We start from the raw sequence: 27173 nt of genomic DNA, 5'->3' as shown, positions 1-27173 counted from the left end.
GTGGTACGGAGCCGTGTGGGAGCAGTTCTTGAAGAGCTGCGGCCTGTGGGCAGCCCCCGCAGGCTCAGTTTGGGAAGGACGGCATCCCGTGGGAGGGACCCCGCGTGGAGCAGGGGCAAAGAGGGACCACGAAGGAGCAGCGGAGACAAAGTGTTAGGGACTGACTACAGCTTCCCTTCCCTCTTCCCCTGTGCCTCTTGGGGGAGGAGAAGATGGAAGGTGTTTTTAGTTTGTCATTTTGTTTCTCACTGCTCTAACTTGTTAGCAATAGGTAATAAATTTCATTAAACTCCCTACTCTGAGTCTGTTTTGCCCGTCACTATAATTGTTGAGCAATCTCCCTGTCCTTATCTCAACCCTTGAGCCCTTTTTATCACATTTTCTCACCATTTCCCTTTGAGGAGGGGGAGTGAGAGAGCAGTTGCTGTGGAGCTCAGCTGCCCAGCTGAGTAAAATCACCACACTCCCTAATCTTTTACAACAAAGACACAAGACAGTGCCACTGGCAGCTAATGAAAAATCCTCTTCAGCAGCAGAGGCACTTGCAAAGAGGTAGAAGCCTTTGCACTCCTACACTCAAAGTCCCAAGTCTTAATACTGTTCTCCAGGTGTGAAAATGAACTAGCTTCACATGCATCCCAGTGGGGCACATCAGCGAGATGATACAAGTTGATAGGGGATGCAGTACCCCCATAATCACACTTCCCAGTGGATCCATCTATGCCACAACTCATTGCAGCAGGGACAGTGGCAAGCAAACATTCAGTTCTGGAAGTGGAATGGAAAGTGTTTTCATCAGGTTGTTTTATAGATGGTTAGTGCCTTTCCTCAAGAACATATTTTCACGAGCTATCTATATATCAGGCCCAGGGATAATGGGAAGGGAAGACACCAGTCAGTCTACTGTTCCATTCTCTTCTACTCAGGTTCTTATATGCGCGTTCGTCACTGCAATACTCAAATGCTTTCCAGTAGTGCATGAAGTGACATGACTAACATCTGTCACGTGTTGGTGTCCTCGTTCCCTCCCCAGGGGTAGAACAATGTGCAGTGAAGTGTTTTGTTTTATTAGACAGACTGCTATATATTTTGTTAGGAGGTACAAGGTCAAACACGTGCACTTTTCACACAGCACAGAAGATGCTTTGGTTTGTGTTGGTCCTAGCTCCTGTGGGAGTTCAACCCACAGACCTAAGCCAGGCTCAAGAAAGCTTCGTCTTTATGTAACCTCTAGTCTTACTGATGTGACTATGGTCACAATAGCCACCTACAGGTCTATCATCAAATCTTCACTACTTTTGCAGTAAAAGGACATAGGATCTCTGGTGTTGTGTTACCATAGGAAAAGATCAAAGGAAACTGGCAATAGAGAAGAAATAGGATGAGAAGGGATCGTGATCTTACTACTAAATTCAGCATTTGGCTAAGCTCAGGAAAAAAAAAACAGGCCTTATTCTCCTAACAGATTGGGCCACCTCAGTGACCACTGCATTCATGATCTCTCCATACAGAACCATGTAGCTGAAATAAATTCTACCTGGAGAGTGTAATAGAAAAGAAACAGACCAAAAAAACAGCCAGCAGGGAAGTGATTTTCACTTCCATCTTTCCCCACAAAATAATAATAAAAAAAAGCTAGGCATTTCCACAGGGCTATTCTGTTCTTCCTTTATGCCTTCCCAAAACAGAGGCCTAGTATATTAAGACCAGCGTCCTTTCATGTTCTACGTCTCTGCTTCTTCCTTCGTTTCCTGATGCCTCCCAGTCACAAACCATGACATTTAATACCATTTCATTTCCTAACAGAAACACTGACTTGTAACTTTGCTCCCTAAAAAGAGCAACCCATCAAACATTATTTTTTAAATAAGTTTTTGCAGGACTTGATCCTAACATACTTCATTACAAAACAAGGGCAAAAACCTAGCTTTTTCCTAAGGGTTTACTATCAACACAAAAAACCCGGTGAGATTTAAAAACAAAGGCAAGTGAAGCTGACCCATTTTCAGATGTTAAAATAAAGCACCAGCACCCTCTATCAGGATATTTCAAGCACTGGCAACAGAACAGTGATTTATCCTGAACGGAAAATATGCCTTTAGTAGATATTTAGTATGTACTGCAATTGTTGCAAGTCTGCTTTAATTAAAAGTGCTATTTCTGTTTTAAATTTGACACGAACCACTAGCATTCAGAGCTCTGTTTTACACAGATATTTTTGAGAGCTGTAGAGCAAATTGTTATGCAGTATCACTCAGATAAAGGCCTGCAATAAGAGAAGTGATAATGAAGACAGCAGCTGTTACTAAATTACAAAAACAAGACAGATTTGTTGGCAAACACTAACAATCTGGAAAACTTTTTTGCAAGTTCAACACTTCTGCAAAAAGTCCCTATTTGGGGTCCTTCAGTGGAGTGAGATGGCACCAGTGAAGTTGCTTCCCAGCAGACTTACGGCCTTGCTAACACAACCTGCTGCTGCTCATGCTGATCCTCTTTACAGAGGAGGTAATAACATTCATCCTGACACTCCGTGCAATGACCTTTTTTTTTTTAATGGAAAGAAATTGCACCATAAGGAAGCATTTCAGAAAGAAAAGCTGGATGTCCAGCACCCTCACTTTCCTAAATAATAGGTGCCACACAGTCAGTAGCAGAACAAACTTCTATATTATTACTTACCAAAATCCTTAACTAATGGAGGAACAAACCTTCTTCTGTACCAAATGGCAGAGTTTTTCCCACCAGCTCCTTGCTTCTGAAACATTAAATAACTGTCAGAGTGGCAGCTTCCAATCACTAGAGACCCATGCCAGGTTTCAGGCAAGTCTCCTTCCACCTGAAAGAAAGGAAAGAGGTTTCACAGCCATTCTTCCAGGTTGCAACTACTTTCATACCACCAGCTTCCTTAAAACATTGGTGAATTAAACAACTGGATGGATCCCTGAGATTTCCAATCCACTCTGGTTATGTGGTGCATGCATTTTATCCTTCACAATGACCTCATATAGTCAGGGAATTTCTATATTGAAACTAATGAACTCATGCATTTGCCAATGCATTATATGAAAGCGCATAGCGTAGCACAACTACCTATCCAGGAGGAATCCCAAACATTGCCAGGCTTGTCAACTATGTGCAAGTGTAAAACATGAATTTTGAAGACTGTTTTATCTGTCTCTTACCCCCCCCTTCCAGCATGTGGCCAGGTACATCCTTCTCTCCTAAAAGGAAACCTCAAGAGCTGCATATTTTTCTTTCACTTTTATCATCATTAAACTGACATTGCTCAAAACTCTGCTTGGTGTCATGAAAGTTCAAGAACCCTTGCTGAAAAAAATTGCAGTTGCCTCTTCTATGAAGCACTGGAGCAAGGTTACTAGGACTACTGAAATGGAAAATGCTGCAATATGCTTTGAGAAAAGAGGCCAGGGAAATCAACCCAAAACAGTTCATTACTGTTGTAGCTGTTCTCAGTTGACACTCAGTAAAAAGCAACGCACAGGAGTTCACTGAAGTGCCTTAACTGGAGCTTTGCTCCACATTTAAATAAAGCTTCACTTCCTACTTAAGTAGTTTCTAGTCCAAAAGAGGACAAAATTTGCACATCTGCACAGAAGATCCATTCCCTTTGGGGAAAAAAGGCATTTCAAATGCACGTTATTGTACTGTGGTACCTCATGTTAAAGGGATCTTATCCCTTTCTCAATAAGGGAACTTTTAAGTTGCCAAAGCATCTCAAGTCTTCTAATAATAATGCATACACTGAGCCTCAAAAGTGGAGGACATGTATGGTACTGTAGTAATGGCACTAGTTTCAGAGGGACAACCACCTATCTTGGAACAATAGGGTCATTGGTAAAACTTACTGGATTCTTCTGCATAAAACCACACCAAAGGAAGAGAAAGAGTAAACTGTAACAGGCCAGAAGTTCAAATACTGGTAAAGATGTGCACGCTACTTTATCATGTTTCTTCACTGAGATTACAAACAGCAAAGATACTCAAAAGGTAGAATAAGCATACATACATCACATACAGCAAAGATACTCAAAGGTAAAAAAAGACATTGCATGCTACAGCATTTAGCATAAAGTTCTCCACCATAAATTTTCTCATTACTGAGAAAAGTTGTTCTATGTTAGATTTTATATCAAGTGGCATTTCTTGCACAAGAAAGTTGTTTCAGAAACAAAATTATTTTTTCTAAAGTTTTTTTTTTTAACAAAGAGAGAAGTGGAATAGATAATACTCATATGCAGCAGGTATAAAAAGATGTAGAAGGAGGAAAAAAAAGACAAAACTTCCTTAGCTTTTCTCAGGGTAGCAATAGGACATTAACCAAGGAGAAAAGGATCAGTTGACACCTGCAAAATATTTAATTTCTTCAAATATTAGCTAAAATGCAATTAAAAAAAAGCAACTGTGAAACAATGATACTCAATATAAAAAATACTTACCTGTGCTCTAATAACATGAAAATTATATCTAGTCTTCTATCAGAGGAAGAGATAAGACATACTAACACATACACGTCTTCTTCCATGTTAACCTCCCTTAGCAGCTGTTTCCTACCCAAAACCAGGTCAGATTATTCAGAACCAGTATTGCATACAGTGCAAGCTTTTTCCACCAGATCTGTTTTCATCATTACAGAGCCCACACTGTCTAATCACATTCTGGATTAGAACAACTCCAATGGAAGAACTGTTTTCTTCTGGGTGCATAACATTGGATTCACAAACTTGCCCAACCATGTAATTGCCTGATGGACTCCTCCTAGTCTTTTAGGAATGTAACATGTTTACTAATAATCACGGAGGACCACTGTCTGCCTTCACTGACATTCATTCAGTCCTAACGAAGCCAAGGAGACCTGTGCAGTCTGTCATTCTATAGGGATTGTAGACAAGAAGGCACTAGAATCTTATCCTTTGAACACAGGCAAAATACAGAGATCAGATTAAGTAAGTGCATGTTTTTCTAAATGCCTTACCCAAACAAAGCACAGAGTACAAAGTAGTTGAGCATCTAGAGCAACAGTCAAAGATCAAAAATTCTGGTCCTGGTTCTGCTACAGACACCGTGCAAGTGCAGACCTGTTCCTTGAACTTGATGCAACTTGGTTTCCCCAACTGCAAAAGAAGAGTGAAAAGATATTCAGTACTTGTTTCACAGGGGAGCTGTACACATTTGGATACCAGGGTCCCCAAAACTGTAATCAGATTCAACTGTTGCAGTTCGGAGACACTCAGCGGATTTCAGCAGAACTTTTAACAAGAATCTTGCAGCATAATCCCTACACATGAATATATAAAATTAGTGAAAGTTTGCTAAGTGCTTAAAATTTCTGGGATGACAAGTGTTATATAAATGCAAGCTATTACTGCTACAGCATATCCATCCTGAGAGAATACAGTGACATTTCTGGAGCTGTTCTGGGAGCTGAGGTGAATAACAGACATTTCATAATTTACCATAAGATGCTCCTTTATCTTTAAAGAACAGCAACAAGAGAATAAAAATATATTTTTTTTTTAAAGCACACAGTATTTTCCTAAATACTAGAGAAAACTGTTACAAACTACAACAGCTCCAATAGAATCAGCTGGGAGTTCAGCAATTGAAGATGGCAACTGAACAACAGTATTTGATAAAATTACCAGTGTTGATAATGGGAGCAATATGCAGGACTAGTGGCATTTAAAAACAAACAAATGAACAAAACTTTTGAAGATTATTCTATCAATATTTTCCAGATAAGTACAGCTGCATCTGATGTTTTTGCAGGAATAAATAGCTTTCACTCAGTCCTTCAGGATATCACAAGTTTGTTTGGCACAGGAACAGCGAGTGGCACCCCCAGCAAAACACGAAGGGAAGCTGACAGAGGGTGACATGCCTTCAAGGATGAAGGCATGTTCTCTCTCTGAACTGGGACAGCCCAGCACGTACAGAAGCAAGAGCTTGCTTTTTGTGAGTCTCTGGCTCCTCCCTATCAGCTTTCAGTTCAAACCTGACACAAACACTTCACCTGCTGGGGCACCTGATGAAGGGGGAAGCTAACTCCAGGCCAGTGGGAGCAGAGACCCCATCTCTGGGAACAAAGACCCCAAAAGCAAGACAGATGGTTTTCATGACAGGAAACTGCTTGTGTCTCTCAGAGCTGTGTAGAAGTAAACCTTATGAGCCCAGGGCTGAGATCTCTGACCAGCTGACAAATAATTTCTTTACTTCTATGAGAAGCAGTCTTTCCTGGTTGTTGCTACACAAAGAGCTGCCCTCCCAAAACTCTTTCCTCCTCACTGCAAGCACTGAAACTGACTCCACAGGTGAAGTCACCCCCTAAACCCCTGATCTCTGTCAGTCACAGCACTGGAAAACACACAGGTGTGGCTGTGCAATGTATTGAGGACCTGTGGCACCACACTTGCCACAGAGTAGATCTCAAAGCCCTCCTTTTTTTGTGAGAGCCTTCTGGGGTGGAAGGCTGTGGTCACCTCCAGTATCTTCTGAATGCCTGTGAAGGCCGTGCTCTGGACAGTGCAGGCAACAGGCCAATTTCTCACCCTCAGATTTTCTTTATGAGTAACTGACTTCTGCACTCAGCCAGAGACAGGCCTTATTTCAGGCCTACTCATTCCTAAGAGAAGCACAGCAACATAGATGAATCATAGAATGGCCTGGGTTGAAAAGGACCTTAAAGATCATCTAGTTTCAACCCCCCTGCACTGGGCAGGGTTGCCAACCACTAGAGCAGGCTGCCCAGAGCTGCATCCAGCCTGGCCTTGAATGCCTCCAGGGATGAGGCATCCACAACCTCTCTGGGCAACCTGTTCCAGTGCCTCACCACCCTCCAAGTGAAAAACTTTCTCCTAATATCTAACCTGAATTTCCCCTGTCTTAGTTTAAAACCATTCCCCTTTGTCCTATCACTATCAAGACATGTAAACTGGTGTTCCCCCTCCTGTTTATACGCTCACTTCAAGTACTGGAAGGCCACAATGAGGTCTCCCCGGAGCCTTTTCTTCTCCAAGCTAAACAAGCCCAGTTCCCTCAACCTTTCTGCATAGGAGAGGTGCTCCAGCCCTCTGATCATCTTGGAGGCCTTCCTCTGGGCCTGTTCCAAGAGCTCCACATCCTTCTTGTGCTGGAGGCCCCAGGCCTGCACGCAGCGCAGCCAGAGGCTCTCCTGTCCCCCACAGACCAGACCAGTGAGCACCACCACCCTCTTACTGCCCCAGTGGGGCAAAACCAGGCTCCCCACCACGGCACCTCCAGGGTGCAGGGAGCCCATGCCTTGCTACCCCATTTGGCTGAAAGCCCCCCACGCCTGGCGTTTTCTCTCTTCTGCCCCCACAAAGAGAAGCCCCATCCCATACCACACTCCTGCCAGAGACCACAGCCCTTTCCAGCTATAATGACCCAGACCAGTGAAACCTGTGCAAACCATGGAGACTGGCCATGCTCTCCTCAACCACAGTGAGCCCACAGCTCCCAGATGGGCTGGGAAAGCCCTCTCCCTGGGCAGGGCACAGCCTGAACCCTGCCCTAAGCCACTGGGCATGAGAGGACTGCTTCAGCCACCGCCCCCAAACCCCAACAGTCCCTGCTACCCCAGGTCCAAGCCCCATACCTCCCCTATTTATGGTCCCTGGGGGCTCTCAATGTGCTTCATCGGGGACCTGGCAGCCTCCAGCTCTCCCGCATGCCCAGCTTCTGTTAGGTGCTGCAGGCAGCTCACATCCCAACCTCCTTTCCCAGTCCTTGCTCTAAAGGCCACTGCTGGTATGCAAAGCATGGGGGTTATTTCTGCTAAATAAAAGAAATGTGCATCTGTTCCTCGTTACTGTGCCCTCATCTGTTTCCATCCAGAGCTAATTCAACAGCATAGTTTCCATCACCCACAGTGCAGCTTCTCTGGTGTTTGATGTCTTAGAGCATGTCAAACCTCCCTCCAGCCCCTCAAACACACACGGGTACACAGCTCACAGCCATCACCCAGCTCGTAAATAAGGCTTGGCCACAGACGTCATGACAATTAGAAGGTCAGTCTCTACCATGCCAAAGACTGAATTTTGCCCCATGGCTTGCCAAGTTGTTGTCCTCAGGGTCAGGTAGATCACACAGCCCCAGTAGCAGTGGAGCAGGGAGCCAGGTGCTTCCAGACGCAGGGATGCTACAGCCCCAGAGGAGACTTGTTGCACATTGGCTCTGTCTTTAGAAAAATTCTGCAAAACTTCCTTCTGTCACACTGCTTTCCTGGCATAACAGCAATGACATTCTCTCTCTGGGATCCCACTGGTATTAACAGCAACAAACACTCACTGAAGTAAATGAATGCCCAGAAAAATAAACATGTCTCCCAGAGTACTGCTCAAGAAACCCACACACTGTTGTAGCCCAAGGCCAGGATTTTTAACCTTTAGAAAGTCCACAGGGACCATGAAGTCCAGTTGGTGTTTTATAGCAGTTACCGAATTCCTTATAGAAGTTACTCAGACACTGCAATAACAAGTTCTGTAGCTGCTGAAAGGTACACAGTGCTTTAAATATTATGGACCAAGAGAGCAAGCAGCTTTGCTAACCAATTAGTAGATAGCTGTAAATTATGCTTACTATATAAAGTGCAAATACAGTCACTCTAAAAAACTCTAAAAAAGTGATAATTTTCCCTTCGTCTAGCACCCAGCACACTGCCAGTGTGCGGCTAAATCCCAAGGCTTTTCACTGAATATTTATTCTGTAAACATGCAGGACAATCACAGGTGAATGCTGGTTCCTGGGTTTATTCACATAACATAGCGATTGGATTCTTGCATTGGGAGAGGAGAGAGTGGTGGGAAAAATTGACATTCCTCACTAAGCTTATTTTAAGACACCATTTTCCATCTGGGATCATTTTCATCAACATGTCTTCTCTCTCCATTTTCCCATTAAAAAGAACTGGGAATGAACAAGAAATTTGTTTAATCATCTTCTGTGAGATCAGCTGAATTCTAATGCTGTTTGATTACAGCTAGTCACAAAAATGTCAAGTGCATTTCCATTTAGAGTGCTTGCTTAAACAGCCGTGCAAATGGGGACCACCCGAAAATCAGCATACATCATGAGAGATTTGAGCTTCCTTATGGTGTATACTATACTTGTTTCAATCCACTCTCTTGCTCTTTAAAATAATGCATTTTCACAGTACATCATTTCCCTAAATGAGCATGATACATCACTGCTGCAGATTGACTCATGAGGCCCATTAATAAAGGCCAGGGGTTCTCAGCAGCTTTTCTCTTTGGGAAGGTGTTATCTTACTGTCTGAATTTGTAATGAAAATGACGCTCTTAACTTGTGCCCACCCCACTATTCCAGCTCCCCCTGTCAATTTGGTTGGAGGTTTTCATTGCCCGGGCAGTAGTATCATGTTGGAGAATAAATAATGTATTATTCCTTTCTCTAAGTAAGTAGCTATTCATTTCAAATGCAGCAAATATGCTTAAAGTGAAATGGTTACCCTTGTCATATGGGATTCACCACTTATAAAACATCTCTGCCCTGAGCTTCAGACCTACTCTGTAATTCCTAGTATTACACTATTGCATGATACATTATCAGTATTAGACAAGATATACTAATATTCAGACAGACCCTGATTTTGTGCATGCAGTTTTCCCACGTTTGCTTGCTTTCCAAAAAATTAGTCGGGCTGATCAGAAAACTGGGCTGGAGACTAAAACAAGATACACAAGGGAAAACAAAAAAATCTCAGTTTGTTGCAATGTTGTCTATAAAACTGGTTGGGGGTACCACTTCTTTCAGTTTGAAAAAAATAATATTTTTTATGACAAAATTGTGATGAAAATAAACAGTTTTATTTAAAAATCTGAGGAGTGTAGTATTTTGTACAGGATCAAAGCACTTTCTGACAGCCTGGAAGAGTAATATCTTAGATACTAATTATCTCATTGGGACTGGGAATTTCAGAAGTCCCTATAGGGATCAAAAGATCATGTAGACATTCACTAAGAACTGGACACCTGATTCACTGATTGCTTAAATTAGATTATTAAGTGTCAAGCATACTCAACTGAATTGATCAGGCAAGTGTTTTGGCTCATACAAAGAACTTTGCAGATGACAAAAAATTATTAGCTTTCATGATCTCTATTAATTATCGTGTTTTGCAGTTTCCTTTCCTCTTTCAGTTTGGATCTGTGTATTATTGTAAATGGTATATAAGAAATTATCCATGCTTTGGAGGCTTAGAAAACCTTCCTACACAAAACTTGACTAAATTTCTAGAATCATACAACATGCTGTACTGTACTTTCAGCCAGCTGAAAACTATTACAGAAACGGTATTTCTCATGATGGTACTTCCACTTCCTCTTCTGGTCAAAATTAGGAAGTGCACAGATATTTTCCAATCCTTTCAAGTTTAATTCAGCACTTTTGAACCCTTGAACATTTCAACAGGCCCAACCTGGGGTCATTTACCACAGCTCCTGCTCAGCAAGTGCAAGCTAACAACTGTTAGCACACAGAGCATATCAACTATCGGGTCTTCACAGCATACCTCTTTTTGCACATAATAATAGCTCCCCAAACAACACACAGTCCAAATATAAAACTCGAGAGACATCTAGAAACATCACATCTGTTTTTATACATTTAATTATCAAGAACTGTACCTCAAACATAAGCCAAGCAGGCTTTAGCTCATTTTTGGACATGATGCAATTTTAACATCATCTTAGATGATTTAAATGTAGTTATTGCATTTATTACAAAGAGGTATTAAAATAAGCACAGCATAGAGATGTTAGTTTAACAGCAAGCTTTAAGTAAAAGAAAACGCTAAAAGAACATAGAATAAAAGCCAAATACCAAAAGAGTACTTACAGGCATAGTGCATTGCCACAACAGGAATAACAAAGCAGGAGGCTCTCTTTTTTGACTTCCACAGAATCAATTAAAATAAAGAATTCAGAAAAAGCTTGCCCAAATGCTGGGGAGGGGGATAAGCCCCAAACCCTAAGATTTACCTAGTTAATTGGACACACTTTCTTAAGTCTAGATAAGATTCCCCAGCCCTATTCTCACTTACAATTCCCTAAAGTCTGCTAAAGTTTCAGATCTAGTCTTGTCTGATAGAGTTCAAATTAATAATAGTATCTTGAAAACACAATAGGTTTCACCAACTTTGCAAAAGGCCAGCCTAATAAATGAAAGGTGCACTAGGTCAGTCAGACCTGCAAACCACATTACCATGCACACCTGCAGGCTATGTTGGACTCAGGAGAGGAGTAACCAGATAATTAGAGAGACTGACATTTAACTGCAGGTTGAAGTAATTAGGGATCAGGAAAAATAAGAGAATGACTTTCTAAAGCTTACATTGTTGCATATATTGCCTAGGGTTTAAGAAGAAAACTTGACACCCTCTGATGAAGGCAAGATTTCCAGATATAGACAGGACTAACTTGTAACGTTTCAATTCAGATCTGAAATTCTTGAACTTTTTAAGTGCCACAGCTGGTAACCTGGTTTGAACATGCATCCAAATGAACAGCAGAAAAAGTTCACAGCAACAAAAACAGACTTTAATGTATCTCCATATACTGAATACACAGTAATAATATATGGTATCTCCCAGTGCATCACCCAAGCAATAAAAAGAGAACACACCTGGCAACAGCCTTTACTCTGTGTTTGCTTCTCACATCATTCTACACACTTTGTCCAAGCAGAGGGCAGCAAATAGGTCAAAATCCCAATCTGATCTTTATCATTATGCCTCCTAGCCCTCTTTCATTATGTTTTATAACCAAGCATCAGCCACAAATGGTGAGCAGATTTCCCTTCGGCTGGGGCTAAATGTGTTGCAATAAGTACCAGCAAGAAGAGACAGAGAGACACTGAGACTCTGTCCAAATAGATTAAAATCTGGAAAGCCATGTTATCTGAGAGATGTATTGATTCTGAGGATTTTAGCTACATTTTATGCTGCAGAGCCACAGGCATGAGCTGAACCACGGCGCATTGGCACCAAACCTGAAACTTGTCTCTTTAACTTTAATTGAACATCCAGCAGTAAAAAAAGAAAAAAAAGAAAAAAAAAAAGGAAATGCAACAAAATGGATAAAAGTGGACTGTATAAAAGATGATTAATTGTTTAGTAAGTACAGCAGCTGCATAGAAATGGTGTGTGCTAAACAGCACTCCACTTAACCTCCTCGTAAAACCCTCTCCGTGGAATTGGGATAAAATACAATTGCCCAAAAATGCAGCATATTGTTATAAAGCCTCTCTCTTCATTAGAGAAGCTTAAGTATAGATAATAACTGCTCTCCTGGATAAATTACTGCTGAGAATTGATCAAACTCAGGATGGAAGGACGGGCATGAAGTTTTTCTCCTCTTAGCAGTTTTCTTTGCTTAGAAACAAGCTACTGTCCTGAGCTCCTGACTAAAACAATGGGTCAGACTGTATCGCAGTTACCCCAAAAGGGCAGTGCACGTTTCCTGTAACTTTTCCATGCTTTTGGCTGTGGGAAGAGCCCGAGAGCCCACCTCCATATGAAGGACACCTGCCTGGAATGAGAAAGTGAGAGCAAGACCCCCTGTCGTGTGTTCGGTTACCCTCTATTTGTAATGCAAAGATCTGTAATAAGAGCCATCTGTCTTGCACAAAACCTCCCTACACTGAACACTTTTACCGAGGGCCCCCAAATGGATGACCAACTGAGACTTATCCCGAGGCAGTCTACAGATGAGAAGAAAAGATCTGGATTAAAGAGGCACTTCCCAGGATGCCTGCTGAATGGTTTTAGGAAACAGGCCAAGACGCTGAAGCCATTTTTCACCAAAGACAAAAAAAATCAACCCAGCTGACAATTATTTTCAAGAATTGAGGCTTACTGCCCAAGCTATGCCCATTCCTTTTCTGTGTCAGAGTCATTCTTTCACTTCACTCGCACCATCTGCATATTCTGCAATAATGGGAGGAATCCCTCTGTGGCAGTATGCATTAAGTAATCATGCTTTCACGTACGTATCTCTGATAGCACACACAGTTCCTGAGATCCTCCACTTAAAATACAATAATTGCAAGGAATGATAACAGCACTTTGCTTTTTCTATAAGCACCTTTGAAAGCGGCCTTACATGAAGAGATCACTCATAAGTCTAGTCAATGCTATGCTTTAAAATGCTGTGCCTTAAAATGGATTAAATCAGATGCAGAAAAGCAAAGTGGCTTTCTTACTTCGGCTGAATGACCATAATTTACTGTAATTAAGGGTTAAAAGTTCATTAAGTTCTTGTGAGGTAATAAGAGGTATTTCATAAATTTGACAGAAAAGGGAAAAGAAAACAGTATTACGCATTTTTTTGGTCACTCCATTATCATTACTACAGGATGTGAATGATGCTGGATTACTTTTTGGTTATGAATCAAACTCAGATCTGGCCAGATCAAGTAATCACATTTCTGTGAAGTTACACGTTGCATAAGACATGCTGTTTATGTCACATGCCATACTGCATTGCATCTCACCATCCACTTACCCAGCACAATGTTGTGAGTTGGCTTCGGTGCAGGGGGGGATAATTAGAGCAGCTCCTTGACAGCAATATCCATGGAAGAGCTTTCTATGGTCAGCAACAGGCTTGGGAAAAAAAAAAAAAAAAATCAGAAAAAAAAATGCTACAACACCATTTGGATGCTATTTGTCTATTGGTACTGCAAGGGCTGTCTGTCTTTGCACTGTGTGTGCACGTGTGTGTGTGTACCTACCTCCTGTATGATTTTTTGCAGGCAAACTGCACTAAGTATCAGCACAGGCTGGAGCCTGGCAGTGGTCCCACAAGCAAGAATGCAGCTGCATACAGTTCCCAAAGTGGAAAACTTGTTTCCTGTTGTTTCCAGAAGAGTGGAATAACCTTCTAAAAAGCAGTGAAGGAGCTCTAGCTCTATGCAGCTGGTGCTATTGCCAGTTTTCCTCTCTGATAGAAAAGATGTTAAGGCTTAGGCTCATGCTTCACTCAGCTGCGACGCCTTTGACAACAGTAAAGACTGGTAGCAGGGAGAAGTGCCAAGAGAGGGCAGTTCAAGGTTGCAACAGCAGTGGTCATAGGTATAGATATAGATCATAGATATAGATCTCCAGATAGGAGAAAACACAGGAACCCTGCTGCTGGGCCTGAGACTGATCACTTCCTCCTTACCAGTATACTGGTGAGTCCTGTGCACCTTGCCCAGCGTTTATGAAAACAAGGTGGAGGAAAAAGTAGATGGCTGAAAGCAGGAAGGCTCAGCACAGCAGCTGCCACCCCCAGAGCCTGAGGTAGCAATTCTGCTGCAGGTGACTCCACTGTGATGGATCTCCGCTGGATGCCCGCAAAGCTACTGTGGCACTGTCTGTTCAGCTGAAGCCTTTACTGTGCACATCTTTCAACAAGTACTTTCGTCAGGTTGCACATATGACCTGACAGCTCAATCCCCTCTCTCCTGGCAGAATGATCCTTTTTTTGTTTGTTTGTTGGTTTTTTTGTTTGTTTTGTTTCCCTACAAAAGCAAATGGAGGAGAAAAAAAAAAAAAAAAAAAAGAAAGGATAACAGACAAGTCTATGCTCGTGTCCAAAATAACAAAGAAAACAGATACAAGCCAAGATGCTGTGAAGGCTGTATGACATGGTGTGCTCTCTAGGAGACTGAAAAATGATGTAAAATGAATACTGGAGGATAAATGCATGGCATTTGAGGAGGTGGAAGATACTGCTGATCTCTTCTGATCACTTGCACTCTTTCTTTTCACATGCATTATCTTCTGCCAACCCTCTCTCATGAAGAGAACCCCAGCATTCAGCTTCAGCAGTGCAGCTGATAGCACCTGGGTTTCCTCCACACGTCTTCATTTGTCTGTGCCTCTTCGTACTCCTGGCACATTCATTTTGCTCATCTCTGTAGTCCTTTTTTGTTCTTTTCACCCCTTGGGCTGTAGAATATGGTCATGTACTTTTATCTCTTGCAGGTCCATACACCGCTCGGCATGAAACTCCGCATGAGAATGAAGAAAATTATTGTTCTATCTCCAGCTAGACAAACAATATCCTATATTTAAATGACCTATCACCATTTTGTCACTCTGGTCTTCAGCATCACAGGTGATCATAGCCCCTGGCAAACATAAGTCGCTACCTTGGCAGATTTGGCACAGAAGTGTCAGTGGTGTTACTTCTAAGAGAACAAAACAAGGAAATGTGCCCACATATTCCTGGAAAAGGTGTGAATCCATGACTGGGATTTGCTGGCCCAGCCTCTGACACTGAAGTACAAGAAACCATTGTAGAGTGACAAGAAAGGATGTGGATGGGATGATTAGAGCAGAGAGTCGTTGAAATGGTGGCCAGCCACACCAGTCCTTATGTTAGATGGCGTGATTCTGATTCACGTCACACACCATCAGTAAAAGCATTTCTTCGTAGTAGCCAAACAAAGCCATGCCAAGTGTGCCCTGATGCCGCTGCTGCGTGCGATACACTCAGAGCAAAGGCAGGAAGAGCAATCTGTGCAAGGCTGGCTAGGAGGCCTGCCAAGCTGGTAAATGACAGGGGATTGCTATTTTTATCTCTCCAACTACAGTTCAGTTTTTCAGGCCCTAATGCATAAGCTGGGAATCGGTAAGTGACGTGAGGGTATCTTGACACTGGAGGTGGGGGAAGAAAGGAGTAGGGGAATGAGAACAGCCTGGATATATTCCATGGCATGAATTAAATTCAAGATAAAAGCTGACCAGCTGAACATTTTTCAACATTTCAAAAGGCTGGATGTACAGTGCAAAAGCATGGCCAGCATGACCTGGTTTTCTGTTTGGGAGTTTGGCCAGAAAAGACCAGTGAACCAAATCCAAAGTATTCAGAGGTCCCCAAAGCAGGTTTCCTTATCTGGCAGACTACATATTTTCTGCATTATGGGCCTCTTCTTCAATGCTAGCTGCAACCTGTGGCTCATTCAATCTTGATCTGCTCAGCTCCTGCATACCTAGGGCCCATTTTTGTTAAGATCCGCTGTATAACCGTGCTTTACTGAAATAAGGTGGTGTTGAGCTGTTGCTGTTGCACTAGTGTGTAATTAAGAGACCATGTGTTGGTTGCAATAGTAACTCAAGAGAAAGCTACCAACAGAAAAGATATGAAAACCTAAGGAAAAAGAGTCAGAAGGCAGTAAGTAACTCAACACATGAGAGGACCAGCCCTTACATCTGACTGCCAGCAGCCTGGCCATCAGCAGCTCATAAGAAGAGTGCACTTGGTGGTGGTGAACACATTAATGTGCAGTCCACTCACAATCTTGTCCCATCCATCACTGCGTGTACTAGTAAATGAGAGTCGCGTGCTCATAAAATGTGTATATGCTCCTTCTTTCGTGTTGTCATACATGATGAAAGATGCCCAAATAAAAGCTATCTGAGTGTTATGTAGGGATTCGAAGTTTCTGGCTCCTGAAGCCCCAACTGGTCCTCCACTGGCCCTCTCTCTCTCACTGTTAAGAACATCAGAGCCTGATCACTGAGTGCATCAGCTTAAACATAGGTGTTGTGGATGTGGCTCTGGCTCCTTGATGGTGCTGCTGCTCAGTATGAATGAGGTTTGCTGTTAGTTTGCTATCAATTACTATTGCACATTTCCAGTGCTGTCTATTTACTAATCTGAGTTATGGAGCAAGATCCACTGTGCTAAGAGTTGTGCAAATTTATTGAACTGAAACATCATCTTTGCTCTGTATATTTTACAAGTCAGCTTTATTTTATGTTGGAAAAGACAAAATAAAATTAAATTAAAGAAAAAAAACATTTCTAGTTTACTTTTAAAGGTTGTAAATAATGATATGAATCTATCCTTTTATGAGACCTAGGTATCCACAAGAACTGACACAAAATAGGCACACAGGAACTCAGAGAAAAATATATATATATAGCTAGCTATGAATTCTTGTGATTCCCAAAGAATAGCTGATCAGTGACATTTAGTTCCAGAGTATTCTGTGAATTTCACAAAATATTATTGCACTATATTTTATCAAATTCGTATGTTCAGGACACCATAAACTCAAGCAAATATAAATATAGTGTGACCTTTTATTTCCAAGGCACCAGTGACAGTGATTCTGTTTTGTCATATTCTGCCTGTAAGTCACAGATAATTATATACTATACTTGTAAGGAAACTAGTCCATAAATCTTTAAATATAGCACTTTAACCAAGTTTCAAGGAATGAACAGCTGGATAGAATTGTAATGATATATAATGTGGGAACATAAAAATTGAAGCCTTCCACTTACATAGTAAATTTTCTCAATTTTATATTTATGTTCTCTTCTATAATCATTATAATACACATAATTTTACTTTCTTTGGTATTAAGTTTCTTTCTTCATAATTATACATATATACAGATGACATCAACATCTATGAGTATGGTAAATCTGGACGTGTCTCAATTAAGTTGGAGATAAAAAGACATACAGTGATTTTCTTAAGTACTTTATAAAAAGCTAAGGGAGCATTTTTGGGTGTATGATGTCAAATTCTGGCACTTCACAGAGTTTAAGGGCATGCAGGCCCAATGGTCTTTCTTCACAAGCAACCATGAAGGGTCACTCAGGCTGGAAAGTTTGTTCACCAGCCCAGCTCTGACTCCAGTTGCCCAAGCCTGTCTGAATCATATTTCAGAGAAGCCATTTGGGCAAGATTCGTCTCAACCAGATTTAGATACTTGGAGAGGCACATCTAAGGCATGGCTCATCTCATTCAAGGATAATCTGTAAGGTGAATCACTGGCTGAAAGTATCTGTTTCTCTCCATTGACTGTAAAAGGAGTCTAGGAAATTAACTCAAGTGAGGATGTTTAAGATTTATACGTGGAAAGGTGTGTGAAATTTATTGCACCTCAAGCTTTCATCTGAAGAACCAAAGGCAGAGCATGCCTCATTTAGGTGGTCTAGTAGCCACCCCTTTCATAGTTTGTGCTGCTCACTGCGACAGATCAGTGCTGCTTTTCAATCAGACTAGTTCACCTGTAATTTCCAGTTTATTATGACTTTTCTCCGGCAGATGGAAGATCCCTGTAACACCAATAATTTTCACAATGAAAATGCTTTTACACCTGTCAATCATACCATCACTCAATCTTCTATTCAATCTTTCACTAAATATTTAAATATTGATTTCATATTTACCTATGCAGATGAAATTTCTTTAGAAAATGCGCACTGACTGTGGACTGATGTGCTCTGAACTGTAGATATCCCACTGAAAAGTTGACAGCTGGGCTTCTTTCTCCCACCGTGAGATATTGCTAATGCTTATTAATTCCAAAAGGGCTTGCTTGCCTTCTGTAACAGAAGTGTATAAGTACTGTGTAATAAGGAAGAAAAGTACATTATAAACAAATAATTAAACAGCCTTGAAACTGTAAAAAAAAAAAATGTCAAACAGAATTTATAACAGTATTTATAACTTTAAGTGTAAATTGGTATGGTAAATATTTTTTCCAGTTTATTGATTCAGAACTAGATTATGCAAGGAGATGTCCTATTACCCTTTGTAATTACATTAGTGTGAACCAGAAACAATTAGTTGTATTTTCTGCTTAGAGCTTAATGGCATTGTTTAGGGCATAATACACACTTTATTGGGGAAAGCAAAGTGAAAAGAGATATACCCTTTCCATAGTATTAACAAATACAAAACTGGCTATGACAAGACTGCCCCGGTTGAAGTTTAGTAGCTAGGGATAAGAGAGTAAGTATAGAGCACAGCATCAGAAAATAGTACAAACCTTCACCCAAAGTATTAGTGTTTCTGTTGAAACTTTTAACTGAAAATAATAGGGGAAAAAAAAAACTCCTTAAAATATAAATGAAATGGAGATTTCATTATTCATGAGAACTCCAGACCAAAGCTCATTATCCTGAATAGGAATGAACCCATTGATTTGAGCAGACTGGATTAAGTAATAAAATCAGAAATCATAAAACAGTGTAGAAGGAAAACTGCTAATCCTATGTTCGATCCAATTATGAAAAAGAATTGCCAAGAATATTCTGACAAGCCTAATCAAACAGAAAATTTTGTGGAATCAAGATATTCAGTTTATTTAGGCAAAGATTATGAAATCTCTTTAGACTTTGATATCTGAAATCAGAGTAACTTCCAAACCTTTCCAAGGTCACTAATTGTACCATAAAACAAAACAAAACAAAAAATCTGTTAAAGAAATTACTTATTATTGTGTTTTTATCATACTCCAAGTAGATCTGAAATCCCTTCCTGCAACACACACAGAATAATAATAATAATTAAAAACAAAACAAACAAACAAACAAAAAAAAACCAATGCTTTAGATGTTGACAACAGATGTCTGTCTCTGTATTGAACCAAACCATTGCACTGATTGTTTGACGGATGTCTTCCAAGTCAGGTCAAACCTGGATCCAACTTTAACAGCTAGTTTCTCTTTTCATCATGTGACAAAGCAAACATTGTTCATGGAAGCTCGTACATATGAGAAATTTTGAATTTTCTCTCTGATTTTGCAAAACAGACCAGCATAGCAGTAGTTAAGTAATAAACACAAAATGACTTTTTATCTGAAGTCTGACTAGAAGTTGCGTTTGGAAAGAAAAATATTTCCGAGAGAGATTAAAGATGTAAATTTTCTTCACTTTTAAGACAAGATAACATTTTTGGGTCCACTGCAAAACAAAAATGTCCTGCAAATTTTCACCCAACTATCTTTATTTCGTTGGCTTGATGATATGCCTTATCAAAGAGAAGTGTTCTCTCATACTTGCCAGAATACTTCTTGCTAAACTCTGCTCTCCAAGAGGACTGCCTGATGACTGCTCAGTTATAGCTCTTCATGCTGTTAGTCTCACAGGCCATCTGGGAATCCCTTCTCATACTCTGCCCCAAAGACTGTTTAGCAATGGATTCTTAGGGTGGTTCAGATAATCAAAAGAAATAAAAGAATTAAATAACTTTATGTAGCTGTATAATTATTTTTAAAGAACTGGTCTCTCCTTCTTTCCAGTCTTCCCAGTCTCACTGTTCAGCTCTTCCTTCCAACAGACCTACTCACAGTATATTCCTAGCAGCTGAGTTTTAAATGAGTCCTATTAATGAAGTGATCTACTTGTTACAATTTTTCTTTATCAAAACCAGAGCTTTGGTAACTTCTCTTGTACAGTTCTTTAAAACTAGGGAGAAGAGCTGACAGAGGTGTGTCTCTAAAATTAGTAATCCTAATACTTGAAGGCAAAGAATGCTGCCTGTTTTAATAATTTCACTTTAGGTGAGGAAGCCCTGCTCTTTGAATTGGAAGTGCTTTGGCATTTCTATCAGAGATGTTTGCTGGAATAAACTCTACAAAATTTGATCTCATGATTATATTTGTTTTCATCTACTTTTAATGACCAAGGAGTAGGATAAAAGACACAAGAAAGGGAATGAAACAAAGCAGATGGAGGAGCCTTTACAGGAATGACACCAATACAGACTTGCAGCAGATAATTTAGTTAAGGCACACTTGCATGGCTTGCTTAGCTGAGCAGAACAAACTGTCTGATAAGGTGGCTGGAGCATATTCACAGGCTTTCACTGAAACAAAATATAAAAGCCAATTCTGCAGAGTGTGCTGCACATTGACCCCAAGACATGGAACAAACAAAAAGTATGATTTATTATAGCATTTATATTACATAGAATAGTATATTAAGGAGCAACAGTAGAAAAATGGGTTTTGATCATGACGTAGTTCATCCTTTTCTCTGGTCCATCATTGAAAAAGAAATAAAACAGCACCTTTGACTTACAGATTCCAGGTTTCGAGTTGCACAGCATAAGCTGTAAAGCATTCTCTATTCTGCTGATTCTGTTTGCATGCACACTTGAGTTGATCAGAGCATCTTTTTCACATCCAGTAGGCTAACCCAGAAAAAAAGAAAACAAGGAAAAACCGAGACTGGCAAGCAATTAGCCCAAATGTATCTTATGCATTTTTTACTGGATATGCTGGATGCCGTCTTTAAAAATGAGATAATAGCCAAGAAAGATGAATTATGTATGAACAGAATTCTGTGATGTCTGTTTCTCGGAAACTACATATACAATTTTTTTCAACTGTCATATGTGTATAGCAAGTATCTGAAGGCAAGGTAATTTCCTTTCTTACAGTGGAATAGGTGTAACACAAGGCTATAACATGAGTCACGACATGAAATTACATATCCTCTCTCTTACATACATACACACAGTATGTATATATGTAACATTTTCTGGTCATGGAGCCTTCCAAATCTTTAGGACTTCTGCTGTTGCTACAGAACAGCTCAGCTGTCTTCATGAACTTCTGAAAGTAGTTTTATTTTATTTTATTTTGCCTTGACAGAACAGAAACCTATCCTTACTCAGCACTGATTAGAGGATCCACTGTAATCCTTTCTTGCCAACACAAAACACTAGCTATTATGAGATGCAGCACACTTGGTCCAAATATAACCTTAGTCATCAGTGCTTTCAATAACCCAAGTCACTGTATCCATTTCAGGGCAAAATGATTTCCACGTTAAAACCATGCCCTTTTGGAATATGCCTAACAGATGTCAAGACCTTCTGGAATATACTTGATAGATGTAGGTGTTGTATTCAGTATAACAAAGGAACGATATTAACCACAGGATAACAGGTATGTCTCTTTCTAAATCTCCACCTGTTCCTGCCTTTCCAAGTGTACTTAGCAAATGTACTTTTATCTTCACCGTTTAAACAATGTTCTATCTGCAGAGTATTTTTGTACAACAGAACCAATATTATTTATCATGATTAAAGAAAAACAGGACCTAAATAACTTCTATAATATGAATCATCTCCTGTGAATTTTCCTTTTATCTTCTGGATTAGAGCTACACAATATAAAACCCTTGGGAATTCAAGTGAACAGAGCTATCTCTAGCTAAAATCTTCCCTTTGAAAAACAAAATTCTGGCCAGGCTCCAACCGTTCCTCAAAGTTAACTATAACTTAGCTTTATTTTATATATTTTCCATCTGTCTAGGATGGAAGCACAAACAATGATTTTTAAACACATTCCAGAGTCTAATATTAACTTTGGGAAATGTTATCCCTTGATGAATAATTACAAAAATTACAAATAGCAAACAAAGGCCTAAATGAACACTCTCTCTTAAACCTCAGATTTTTCTTCACTGTCCATCTCATGGTATGAAAGTATTGGTTTATGCATCCTTGTCCTGTCTCCTCTTTTCACACCTCCACTCAAGTGCTGTCACTCCATGCACTTGATATGTTGATACGCTGAAAAATGTTGTGAAAGATTTTGATAGCAGAAGGGACTAGAGGTCTTCTCAGAAGGGCACTCACACACGTTGTTTATGAAAGACAGTCAGACACATGACTTGCTCAGACATGCTCACGTATAGAAAGTTAGGTTAGCTATTACCGATAACTGCTGTAGACAGAAAATATTTGCAGAGTTTAGCAGGTGCAATTCCATCCAGTGTGTGCACTCTGCAAAATGATTTCTCAAGGAATACACCAAGCTATATCAGATGTGGCTCTATTTACTCCTCAAATTAACAACATGTTAACAACATGCAAAACTATGTGTGGGTGGATGCACGTCTGCCAACATCTTTGCCCTGTCTTCATTACCTGCCAGACACCAGACCTCTGACAAACTCCATTACCAAAATTATCCTCTTTTTCAACCTATCATCTGGCCATATCACTAGCCACCATGATCTGCTTCTTGCCTTCTTCATGTTCACCAACTTTAAGTCTTTGTCATCACAGCCTCTGCCCCCTCAATTCCATTTCAATGCACATTTCACAACTCATCATTCAACTCTCATCCCATTTCCACATGGGATGTGAATGTATACCAGTATTCACATTCCCATTTTTTTTCTTTTTCTTTTTTTTTTGTCTTTTACCACTTACTAAATGTTTGAAGAGCCACATAAAGATTTTCTGAAGTATTTATTCCCACTGACTTTCCAGTGAAAGACAGTACAGAATAAACTTTATAAGCAGCATTAATGGTGAGAACATACCGAAATACTTACAACTGGTATTCTGAGCATATTCTTTGGCAATTCTCATTTTTTATGTGTGAAGAAGTCACATATGTCAATGAAGAAAATCCAGAAAATGTTTTTTTCCACATTTTTGTAATTTTACTTAGCACCTATAGGCATCTTTAGATTCTCAGATACCATTGCCTGCCACTAATTCTGTTACAACATTTAATGTTCACCTCTCATTTGTTGAAATAAATATTTCTTGCACCATCAAGTTTTTGCTTTGTTTTGCCTCATGGAGGAGCGGTTTGCCTTTCCTTCTCCCATAACTTTAGGGGTAAAAGGATGATAAATATCATCCTACCTTGGATGATTATCTCTTCGTCTGCCTGTGCAGACACCAGAATGCCACTTTTTACTATTCTACTTAGTAACAACAATTGCTGCTTAGGTTAGTATCCAACAATACCAACCAATGGTTTGAGCTAGGTCATACATTCAGATCATTGACACAGCTCCTGATACCCAAGACAGCTTGAGTAACTCTATTAGGTGTGGAGGAATAATTATTTATACAAGGGGAAGAACTGATCTGAATTGTTAGTACAAGAAGGAAAAATTTCCATGAATGTACATGGCAGCTGGTGGCATTTCTAAGATGGCTAGGGTACTGTGATCTTTCTAGGAAAAGAGCATCAGTGCACTTATTATTAAACCCTGACACAAAGTTCTGATACATCACCTTTCCATGTTCTTATTTGGTGTGACATTGATGACTACTGCTTGATTATATATGTAAATAAAGTAGTGGCCATCACCTTCCTATGATGATGTTGCTCTGAGCTAATGATGAAGTGGGACATGGGGAAGATGCAGGACAAGTCAGTGCTAATGAAGATTTATTTAGTAGTGACATTTGATCAGATCTACTTGGCGAAGTCTTAGGTTTCATTAGTTAAAGACATAAAGCAGTCTGTCTGATTAAAGGGAGAAAAAACAGTGGGGAGCTCACATAAATTACTACAGCTCAATTAGGTGGAGACAGTTTAGTGAGTGTTTATTACCAGTAGAAAGGAAGATTTTCCAATTAGATTAAAAGGTTTTGAAAACAACTCTTATAGTGCACAGTGATTTAGACCCATTGCTGGGATAATACATTGTGAGAAGCTGCATTGATTAAAAGTAAGCTGGTAAGTTATCTGCATTGCTTCATTGTTTATCAATGGAGCCCCTGCTGCCTAGGTACAATTTACCTCACAAGATCAATGCCTAGACTTGGCTAATTTTCTCCTTGACCTGAAGATTTATATGGATGTAAAGGGCATCTGCATCATGGCTGAAAATACCAACAAGATTTATTTGGGATAATCATCAAGGAAGTGAAGTTATATCAGTCATCAGAAGTGTATCCTTGCCATGCTGGGCCCTTCAGGCTGGCATCCCTGCTGCAAATCTGGCTTTAAAGAAAAGTAATTTTAATCAGAAAGGAACTCAATTCCAGCGAGGTTCCACAGGCTCATTGTGAAAACTGAAAAGGCGTTAAAACAAAAGTGTAAGTATATAGAGTGCTCAAGCAGTGGTCAGCCAGTGTTTCTGACAACTGATTGAAGGTACTTGGTGTACAGTGGAGGCTCGTGATTCATGAACCCCAGTGTCCTACAGTGCAGAATGTGACTTCCAGCAGGGCTGAGCTAGCTGGAGTCCAGGTCTGCTTTGCCAAAGGATTTTTAGATACGGGCTGGGAAAGGTAGGGGGTCATTGTCTGTGGCTCTGAATGACTGATTGTTTCCCATGCAGAATGGCATGGGGAGGGAGGGGGGAAGAGGAGCAAAGGAAAAGAAAATGAATGATATTTAAATTCCTTATACTCCTACTGTGCCCTTCAGATCACATAGAGGCCTGCAGCTGCTTCTAATCCCTCTCTCCCAGAATTGTTTATTGTGAAGACTGGAAGAACTGAGACCAACAAACGAAGAAATAAATAAAACAATTCTAATTTTACATATTTGGTATAATGACAACACACTGTTCCACACTGAAGCTTTCTTGTACCTTGTGTATAGATAGGACTCAAATCCAAATGTTACAATACTGAACTGTCCTCGTTTCTTTATCTCTTCCCTGCGATGCTTGCACATGCAGCACCTCTCCTCTGTTAACACAGATCCCCAAAGTCTAAGCTTAAATCAATGCCACAGGAGATGCTGACAGTGTTCTGACCGACTGCAGTGAATGTAGAATTGTGTCCTTCCTCTTGGCTCTAATGACCAGTCCTTCATGCTTCAGAAAAGCATGCGTGCACATTGGGGTGATGGAGAGGGGAAAGGAGCTGTGGCATAGTATCTTTCACAGAATAGTGAAAGCTGGGTATGCAGGGGTTATTGTCTTTCTTTGCACTTACTATAGCAATGCCTCTGTGTATGGTACATGTTCTCCAAACACATAGAAAAGTACATTCTCCTCCGTAAGTCTTCCTCACACCTACAGACGGAATGGACAGCTCTTCTGTGTAAACATTTTGATGTTTAAAAGAACATTATTTAAAAGCACGTGTGTAAGCACAGACTGTCTCTCAAACTGTATACCCACAAATTGTTGGCTGTTTTTTATAATACAGCTTATCAAAGCTGCAACAGTGTGGGTACTTAGTCCTCTGAATAATCCCATTGTCTTCAATGCATGTGTTCACTGCATGCTGCCAAGTTACACATTTGAGCCCTAAAAGTCTTATTTCTCACCTCATAATGAAAAGAGTTCACGTAGTCCATACTCCGACATGAAGTCCTTTATCCTATACAATTAAGCAATGAAACTTTCCCTGTGGCATCTTCTCTACATCACATGAGATATCCCTGCCCTAACCGTAACAATACTTCACTGAAAAAATCAGCAACCGTTTTTCAACAAAATAAGGCACATTCAAACCTTTCTAGGCACCCTGGATAGTACCATTTTACCATTTTGAACAACTGCTCATGAATAAAACACTGATATTCTTTGTAATGTAAACATCCTGTTGGTTAGCAAAACTGGGCTTTGGGTTTGTTTTCTTTACAATTGGAAGGGGTTGTCATTTAAGGCAACAATTAACATTTGTTACGAGCAACTTGACTGTAAATGACTCCTACTATTACACTAAATACATTTAATTATGATTTATTGGTGCATAGCAACCTTTTGTAACATTGTAAGCCAACATCCATTTTCGCTTAATTAAACTCATTATAACAACATTTTGCTACATAAAGGGGGAAAAAAGCAAAATGAGAAAAACCCCACATTCCACAATTAACTGTTCAAAATAAAGGCCATAAGGTAACTATGCAACAGATTTCCTAGTATTTAAACTACTACTGTTACTAATTGTACTCTTGGAGAAAAAGCCGGAAAAGATGTAGATGTAAGAGATTTATTTACTAGTGGCTGGACTTCACTGAGAGCATTGCCCCCAGCAATGGCAACTTGAGAGAGCTGAGCTCTGGCTACCTCAGACCTATGGAAACATCTGAAATATATTGTCTGTGGAAGCCTCTGGGAATTCAAGAAGCATCTCTCATGTAGTTACATCTTTAGTGCATTAGGCAAAGGTTGCAAATTCTTACTCCTTAGGTGTAAGAACAGTTGTGCTCAAACTGCATGCTCTGGTTGTTTACAATAATATATTTAATTAAAAAGAATAAATAAATACATTAAAAAAAATGGTTTCTCAACACAATTTCAGCAAAGAAACTTTCCAAAGGCTCCTTGTATTTCCTGCTAAATTCCAGATTTTCAGAGGACCTTAAACAATCTCTAAATTATTTCTTTGATGGATTACAGACAATAAAGATGCTCTTTCGATGAAAAATCTGTATCTTTATCTCTCAGCTTAATGTGTGTTGGGATTCAGCCTTTTGGTCCTAGCTACAGAATTAAAACACTCTTGAACAAACTGAAAGTCACAACTTGGGACAAAGACATCAGCATCCTGAATTGCTCAGATTTTTTATTGACTTTCCAATGGCAGAAGTTTTCTGCTTTGTCTTGACTTTTCTCCACTGAAAATAAAAAATATCTCAGAAGAAAACACCTCCT

General features: G+C 40.1%; 1 protein-coding gene across 9 annotated transcripts in view; it reads right to left on the bottom strand.

Moving 5' to 3' along the window:
* LOC308193890 (uncharacterized protein) overlaps positions 1-27173 on the bottom strand; it is a 430978-nt gene that overhangs the window by 120700 nt on the left and 283105 nt on the right. For 6 of the 9 annotated variants that reach the window (XM_080588988.1, XM_080588992.1, XM_080588987.1 and 3 more), the window contains exons 1-2: positions 10897-12364; positions 2683-2839 (exon numbers count right to left, since the gene is read on the bottom strand). In XM_080588988.1, coding sequence (XP_080445114.1) covers positions 2683-2839; positions 10897-10902 — 163 coding nt within the window. In that variant the 5' untranslated portion in view covers positions 10903-12364. Of the gene's footprint in view, positions 1-2647; positions 2840-4996; positions 5136-10896; positions 12365-13562; positions 13664-18235; positions 18414-20862; positions 20986-27173 lie in introns of those variants that run through there. The other 3 variants (XR_013950032.1, XR_013950033.1, XR_013950031.1) reach the window with 2 other exon arrangements.

This window comes from Anser brachyrhynchus (assembly GCF_964034855.1).
Source record: "Anser brachyrhynchus genome assembly, chromosome: 4".
Lineage (NCBI taxonomy): Eukaryota > Metazoa > Chordata > Aves > Anseriformes > Anatidae > Anser > Anser brachyrhynchus.
Note: the sequence above shows the minus strand (reverse complement) of the source record. Positions and strands in the feature narration are given on the sequence as shown.